The sequence below is a fragment of the Malania oleifera genome, chromosome 2, assembly GCF_029873635.1.
Source record: "Malania oleifera isolate guangnan ecotype guangnan chromosome 2, ASM2987363v1, whole genome shotgun sequence".
Taxonomy (NCBI): Eukaryota; Viridiplantae; Streptophyta; class Magnoliopsida; order Santalales; family Ximeniaceae; genus Malania; species Malania oleifera.
The window spans coordinates 118,619,233-118,628,067 of record NC_080418.1 but is presented as its reverse complement, the minus strand read 5'-3'; the positions used below and the strand labels follow the sequence as shown (position 1 = coordinate 118,628,067).

Genomic DNA, 8,835 nt, shown 5'->3' with positions numbered 1-8,835 from the left:
GTTATCCCAAAGATAAGATCTATTTTCCTTTTACCTTTCATTTTCTTTTCTTTTTTTTGTTCTCATTGCATTTTTTCTTGGCTAGTTTGTGGATTCTCTTGAGGTTTCTTAGATTTTCTTGAGAAACAAGCAAACCTAGAGGCTCATGTTAGATTAACTCAACCTGAGTTAAGTTAAACTAGGGCATTGGGCTTGAGGGCATTGGACTGAACTAAATTTGGCCTTTGTGTTCAAGTTGGTTGGTAGGTTGAGTTGGGCTTAAGTTAGGTTGTATTTGGGTTGAGCTCAATTTGGTTTAGTTAGGCTAAGTTAGGCTCTTGTTTTGGGCTAGATTTAGAATTAGGGGCTAAGTTTAGTTAATTAGGCCGATTTAGGTTGGGTTTAAATTGGTTTTGGTCATTGAGTGATGAGCTGAATGGCTAGTTTAACTTATGTTTGGGTTGAATTAACTCAAGCCCCATTGGGTCTGATCTGATTTAGGGTTGGTTTAAAAGGGGTTGTTGGGAGTTGAGGTTTGACTAGTTTGAGCCCAATTAGGGTTTGGGTCTTAGGTCTATTATGCTTGGGTCAATGGGCTTAAGGTCTAATGGGTTTGGGTTAATGGATTTAAAGTCTAATGGGATTGTTGACTCATATCTGGGTCAAGCTGACCCAAGTCCTCAAGTTGGATCTAGGGTTCTTGGATCCGAGCTATTAGATTTGGGTTTGGTATTGGGTATTTGGGTTTTTGAGTTCTGGATTTGGGTCAAGCAATCGGGTTTGGTTTTAGGATTATTATAGGAATTTTTTGGCTTGGAAATTTGAGAGGTGTTTTTTGGTACTTTGGGATTGATGGGGGAACTTGGATGAATATTTTAAAATGAGAATCTTCATAGCAAGATTTAGAAATTGAAATTCCTAAGGTTTAAGAGTTTAGCAATTACAAACATACTAGAAGAAATTTCTTGTTTTGTTTTCGTTTTAATTTTGTTTTGTTTTTTTTTTTTTGGTGGGGGTCATTAGATTCTTTATCTCTAACTAGATGTTTATCAATAGGAATTACCATAGAATTGAGAGGAATGAAATTAAATTTATCAACACTTTTGGTATATAAAAATAGAATGAAATTGAAAAAAAAAATTAAATTTCTCACTTGATAATTTTCATTTTATTTCATTCTTATTCCATTCTATTCGGCAATGAAACAAGGAATTTGCTTTATTTTTTTTCATAATGGAACCCGTCCACTTGAGCCTCTACATATTATTACAATTAATATATGTCAACTTGAATATACTAGTTTGCGCAGTGTCACATTTGAGAATGCTAGAATGACTTTTAACCTTTGCCACAGCAGGCCCACTATCTTCCAGGATTTTTTGACCACTACCTTTAGCAAATAGTAAGCTCATCGTTCATCTCTAAAGGTGCTAGCCATGCATACAAACAAGTTGTTATTCTTGATAATCATAATATTATTTAGAGAATATTTCTTGAAAATAATAAAAATTTATAATTAATTTCTTTAAAATCATTTTTAGTCATAGAACTTTGAATTTTAAATTCATTAGAAATATTCAAATTAGTTGTTTAAATGCAAGTAAGTTTTGCTTTGGGATCTAAATTGATCGAATATTAAAACTATCTAGATTTTGATCAGTGTTTTGTAGACGTGGAAAAATGGATCGGGTTGGGTAATCTGTGGTGGATTAGGCAGATTATCGGGTGAGAATATTACAATTCATATCCGACTCATTTAAGTTGTGGATTTATGATAGTTCGGATCAGATAATCCGTAGCAGATGGCGGATAATACGTCATTCTCATCCCTAATATAATTTTTTTTACCATCCAATGAATAATTTATTTTGTAACACAATAATCGAAGTTATTTTTAAAATTATAATTTGGTAATATATTAAACATTTAATAACTAATCATAAAATTATAATTTTATTTTTATTTTTCAGAGCATGAATTTGGAGACTTGTTTTTATCACAAGAAAATTGAGTATTTGAGTTTGAGTTTGAATGTGGGCATAGGGCAGACCTAGAGACACATTCAGTAGTGCAAGAGTTGAGAGTGTGAAACTAGTCCTTGGTCAATAGAGTTTATCCTAATTGATTTGATGTCTAATAAACATGAACGTATGAGATTATTAATGAATTTAACATTAGTTGTCAGCGGATAGACGGATATCCATCGGATAAAATCCTACATCCGCCAACTGACTCATTTAAAGGCAGATAAAAAAAGTTCAAATCATATTCGACACTTTTAATTCGACACTTTTAATATACAGATCGGTCATGAGTTAATTTAAGCGGGTCAGATTCGGTTCGAATTAACGAATTTTTATCCATTTTTCTAGATCTAGTGTTTTTGTTTTGATGCTAGGAGAAATTCCATTACAAGCTTATTCTAGTTTTGGATTGAATTTATTTCAAGATAACTTTATTTTCATATTCCATTAATAACCTATTTGAAACTTAGAAAATATTAAGGAAACGGAAGAAAAATAGGAAAGATTCTACTTTTCAACGAGTAAACTTTTAAATTTTTTTTAATCATATAAGAACAATTTTTCATTTTTAAATAGTATTTGACATAGAGAAAAAATATAGTGAAAAATGAATTTCTTCTTATTTCTTTTTATCTTTTCATGTAAAATCCTTAATCAAAACTAACCCAAACTATTTCTTTTTTTTTTGGAAATTTCTATGTTATGTATCTAAAATATATGAAGATATTATTCTCTAAATATTATTCTTTCTTATTAGACAAGAATAATAAAATCTCTCATTTTCTAATAATTAAATCTATTATATATCTAGCTATGTCTTTAACTTTATTTGAAGATATGTAAAACAAGAAAGAGAGGTAAATTCATAGAGACAAAAAAGGAAAGAGAATATATCTCACTGAGAATATTATGCCCGTAAAAACAATCGAGCACTGAGCAACCTAATAGAAGAACAAACAAAATAGCACAAGAGTGCTTATAATAGTGTTGAAGCAATCTATCTTTTTTTATTTTTTCTTTTTAATGACTAGTTCTAGATCGGTTCGCTAAGAGAAAAAGTGATGTAATTTTCAATTATTGTATTAAAAGAGTCTTTCTCAATTCAAGTTTAGTGGGTCGAGAACCTAGTGGATTAGTAAGAAAGTGTTTCTTACGTTGATAAAGCAAACAACTCAATGAATTATAGGAGAAAAAATTGCGAATCGTAAATCTTCTTAGTCATATAGTATATATGATTTGCTCTTACATTGATAAATTAAACGACTCGATTAATTGTAGGAGAAAGAATCGCGAATCGCAAATCTCTTTAGTCATATACATATATATGATTTGTTCGATTGAAGAATATTTAATTGGATTTTTAAGAGTAAAATTAGTTCACAAAATCAACCAAGATTTTCAAGAATCCTCATTGATTTTCAAGTATATTTCACGTTTGATTTATATTTTAACACCAACAGCCTCATTCTCAAGAATCTAATATATTTCCACTATGCTCTTCACACGTTGTCATTCTGCACCATTTCTATAAATGGGAAGTAGGAATTTACAAAATATGCCTTAGTTATATTCTCTAAAAATTTTAAAGTATGCCCATATGTTGATAGTGGGGGGCTAAACATAAGAAAAGAAAGGAAATGTATATTTGATGTCTAATGCCTTAAACTAATGTTGTGATTTGCTTTGTATATTACCAATGATGTGTCAATGGACGAGCAACATTTTTCATTTTTTCGGTATTTGGTGCCATCTGGGTCCAAGAGGCTTGCCTAGGTTGGAGTTCCGGATCATTAAAAATTAAAAAAAAATAAAAAGAAAAAAAAAAGAAACAAGATTTAAAATTGAGCTCGAGTTTGACTAATGACTAATTTATTAATTGAGTTTGAAACAGACCTAAATGAGTCAAGTCTAATCTTGTTTGAATTTCTTTGTTTATTAATGACCTTCAAATTAAACCTAAATTAAACAAACAAAGTTATTTGTCACTATACATGTGATATTTTGATTTGTGTACTGTCGCATGTTATGTAAAATTTTAAAAGAGAAATAAAAAATATGTGATTGTGTTGAGAGAAAATACTTCAACAAAATATATAAGTAAAATATATCAAGTCAATATAAAAGTGAGATATCTCGGTTGAATATAAAACAAATGAGTCTCTTAATGATTTAGCCTATCATTTTAGTTAATAAATTAATAAGCAAACTCACAAATTATTTAAATGAGCTACATCGCAACCTTGGTGAGTTAAGTATCATTTAACTCAAATTGGACATTTTTTATTTTGATATTCAAACATAACTTCATCTTAATGCATTTATCTTGGCAAATATGAGTCTTAATCAAGCTAAACACTGAGTAGCTCATGACGACTCATATTTTTTGAAACCCCTTCTCCTTCTCTTCTCCGGATTACTTTTAACTTCCTCTGTCTTTCATGGTAGTTTCTTGTCCAGCTTCCTATAGTTGGACATTTTTTTCTTTTGAGATTCAATCATAATTTAATCTTAATGCATTTATCTTAGCAAATATGAGTCTTAATCAAGTTAAGTACAGAGTAGCTCGTGACGAATCATCTTTTTTGAAACCCCATCTCCTTCTTCTCTCCAGATAACTTCTTTGCCTTTTAACTTCCTCTTTGTCTCCCATGGTAGTTTCTTGTCCAGCCTACAATAGTTGAACTAGGCTTTAGATTCCATTTCTTCTTCGTTGCTATAATAGCTAGCTAGCTAGTACAACTATACATAATCTTTCAATATATAATAAGATGGTTAATAGGGTAAGTTAGAAGCCACAAATAAACATGAGTTATTTTCTATTCTCATTTCTATCTAACTCGAATCACCATCCTTCTAATTGCCTATCATAATATTAAAAAGTATTTGACATAGAATCCTCTATCGCATTTGACTATCGCATTAGTGAAGGGAGAGTAAACTTTGAACTTTATATAAATATTGATCAAAGCAATAAATATCCTAAACATCACATTTATACTTACCTATTGCTTTGTGCATATTGCATTATAGGGTACAATTCTATAAAGCAGTGGACAAGTATGACATTTGGATGGTAGCTATAATACTACTATTTCTTTTTTGATGAGCTTGGCCAACTTGAGGATATTTAACAAAAACACAATCTCGTGAATAAAAACAAACATGGAAATGCCATCCTCTCAAAGAAATCATACCAAAGGGCAACTGAGATTGCCAAACTGAAATTTTTTTTAACCCCTGTTTACAACCACCATGAAACCCTAGGATACCATAGGACACAATTAGGTTTTATACCAATTCAAGTACATCTGAAAACATAAATAATGTCCTACTTCAATTTCAAAGTTGTGCTACAGAGCACTAATATTTCGAATTTTCCATTAATACCAATGTCAAAGGGTTAGTTGCCTCCTCCATTTCTTTTCCCGTGAGGTTATGTCTTCTATAAAGCCCAAGAAAGAAATCAAATAAGGGGAGCTAGGGGTGTGCAGAAAAAATGTTGCAGGATCTTAAGAGGAAATTACAAACTAGGGTTCAAACAAATCCACTAGGACACATTCTACAAGAACAATCTAAACCCAAGATCATTGACCATGCAAAGTGGAGATGGTTCATAATATCTCATATTCTCATCTAACCTGTCTCTTCACTCCAGGCTTCCAATATCTCTGCCAGCAGTGCCTCTTCATATGCAAATCCCTTTACTCACAACTTTCATTCTACTAGAACAATCTAAACCCAAGATCATTGACCATGCAAAGTGGAGATGGTTCATAATATCTCATATTCTCATCTAACCTGTCTATTTACTCCAGGCTTCCAATATCTCTGCTAGCAGTGCCTCTTCATATGCATTTGCATATGTCTTCACCCATCCTGATCGTTGCCCACGGTCTCCCCTCAGTACTTTTCTTGAATACTAACAATTTCTTTTTCTCAGGGTTGAATTAGTATAGATATATTGATGGCATTGATGGGTAAAAATAGCCCAAGAAAATAAATTTCCCCAGAAGAAAGAGTGATCCTCTCAAAATCTTTCTTTGCTCCTTTCCATCAAAGCAACTAAAATTTCTCACCACCGGGAATTGAATGCCAGACCTTCAATCTACAACCCTTGGGGCCCTTATAATGCCAACCTAGCAAAAGATAAGCAAGAGTACCCAAAACAAAAACAAAAAAATTACAGAGCTTCAAATTAACAAGACCAAATCTCCTCAGCAAACAAACAAACAATGCAAAAATTTGATGATTGGAAGACTCCCCTCTGCAGCAACCAAACCAAAACCACTCACCACAATCCAGAGCAACCAAGAACAACAATTAACACAAAAAAGGAAAATTTTCACACACCCAGGTAATCAAATTGAGTACCCAACTCATCAAATGAATAACCAACCCAAAGCAAGCAACCGAATCATGAATCATAGAGCAGTTCCCACTGCTGTTGACGTGGGCACTCGCACATCCTTGTATTGGCAAACATAGGGCTCATCGCACCCCACATAAGGTCCTGTCCACCTCCCTTCATCAATGTAGCTAGCGTCCCAAACCGAAGCATACAGAAACATGGGTTTCTCAGGAAAGCCCTCACCTTCCTTCCTCGCAACCCTTCTCACCACTTTCCCATCAATCGACCATTCGATTAGATCTCGAGCCCAATTGATCGCGTATTCGTGAAACCCATCGGAACAATCGAAGCCCAGATCGTGCAAAACCTCTCTGTTCCCAGTTCCCGCAGTGTAATAATTTGTCTGCACAATGGTCTTGTCCTTCCCCAGGAACTCGAAGTCGATCTCGTCCTGGGTCTTGTCGCCTTCGAGGGAGGAGAGGTAGAGGTTGAAGTTGATGCCGCTGGTGTTGCCGGCGGGGCACCGGATGCGGGCACTGAAGGCACCGTAATGGAAGCGAGTGGGGGAGCGCCACCGCGCGCCGCCGCGGCGGTCGAAGACAACGGTGATGTCGTCGGATTCCCGGCAGTGGGTACAGGCCTCCGGGCAGTAGTCGACGGCGATCTCTTTCAAGGCTTGGGTTTGGTGAGGCGGGGTCTCCGCGTGCAGCGCTGGGTCCGCCATTGGAGTTTTTTGCCAATTTATTCTTTTTTTTTTTTTCCTTAAATATATTAAATAATACGGAAAATAATTGTTCAACGAGCAAGATTTGTTAGGCGTCATTTTGTGAGATGTTTTTCAAAAAATATATATATTTAATATATATATTTTTTAAAATAATAAATTAAAAAATAAATTCTTTTACATACTAAATTGAAAAATAAATTCTTTTAATATATATTTTTTAAAAAATGATAAATCAAAAAATAAATTTTTTTACATAATAAATCGAGAAATAAATTCTTTTATGGTAGCAAGATTTACCACGTATCATTTTTAAAATTAATTTTTCAAAAAAGATATTATTTAATATATATATTTTTAAAGATGATAAATCCGGAAATAAATTTTTTTGTGTAATAAATTGAAAAATAAATTCTTTTAATATATTTTTTAAAAAATGATAAATTAGAAAATAAATTTTTCTACGTAATAAATCGAAAAATAAATTCTTTTTATTTACATATATTATAAGTAAGTTATTATTTTTCATTCGCAAATAAATTTATATCATATGTACATGTTCATAATATTATTGAAATTTTTCATACAACATGTAATTTTTATAAATATTATATAATTCATATGAATTTATCAATAGTTGTCAATTGCACTAAACAAATCGGAGGCAAGCATGCAATGTGTGGACAAAGTGAAGGAGAACAATCTTCGGACTCTACAACTATTTTTAATTTAAAATAATGAACAAAATGAAAATATAATATTCAAAAAATAGAATAATATAATTTAAATAATTTTTTTGTTTGTTTGTTTCTTGTTCCTATCCAATTTGCTGTCTCTTCAACTCCCTCCCTCAATTACTTCCTCCTCTATTTTTCACACATTTACTTTGATTTCAGCCCCAATTTGGTTACGGGGTTTATGGGTTTGCATCATCTTCTTTTTATGATTTCATTTCATCTCCTTCCCTTCAATAATTGCAGAGAAGGAGGATCAAAAGTTTCACAGGCTTTTCATTAGGCTCCATCATTACCATACTAATTCAGGTAATCTAATTGAAACAACATTCTCTTATCCAACTTCATAGGTTTTGAAAACTATCACAATATCCCCGAGATTTTATTTTATTCACAAAAATGAATCTTATGTTGGTTGACCATTAGTCAATTATTAAGTTTAATAAAAAATAATTACATTGTATTCTTAATCAAATGTCGAGTTTGCTCTTTTATTCAATTTTGGTGAGATAAATTAAGAAAACTACATTAATTTGATAAATTAAGTTAAAAAAATATTTATCAATTGATTGTAATATGTTTTGAAAATTAAATTTATAAGTAAACAGAACATCCAACGACTAGATCAGACCAATCAATTGACATAAGTATGACAATATATTTAAATTATTTAAAAAATTAAATTGTGAAGCATAAATAAGTATACAAATTATTTAGAAAAAAATTATTTAAATGATTATGTTGTGCAAAACATTTGCTATATACGTTTTATGAAAATAAATGATTGAATATATCCTTAACAAGTAAAATAGTTTTAAAAAACCAACTCAAATCAGATAGTTGATTGAATTGTGACGTTGTTTGATTAAATACCATATTTAATAACATAGTAATTTGAATAAAATTAGAGAAAGGCAGTGAATTATCTCAAACAAAGGTTAATTAATGAATATAAATTTGAGTTTTTTTATCCATTTTATATTACATCCAATTTTATATTTTGATTCATAAAGAATGAATTTTAAA

General features: G+C 31.6%; 1 protein-coding gene across 1 annotated transcript; it reads right to left on the bottom strand.

Annotated features, from left to right (window-relative positions):
* Positions 1–6,424: 6,424 nt before the first annotated feature.
* Positions 6,425–7,075, bottom strand: LOC131148333 (probable xyloglucan endotransglucosylase/hydrolase protein 32). The gene has a single exon (XM_058098048.1). The coding sequence runs from the start codon at positions 7,073–7,075 to the stop codon at positions 6,425–6,427; it is 651 nt and encodes a 216-aa protein (XP_057954031.1).
* Between the last annotated feature and the right edge of the window lie 1,760 nt (positions 7,076–8,835).

Bases quoted from the DNA above. Each gene is read 5' to 3' on its own strand.
- LOC131148333 (XM_058098048.1), bottom strand. From the start codon at position 7,075: ATGGCGGACCCAGCGCTGCACGCGGAGACCCCGCCTCACCAAACCCAA.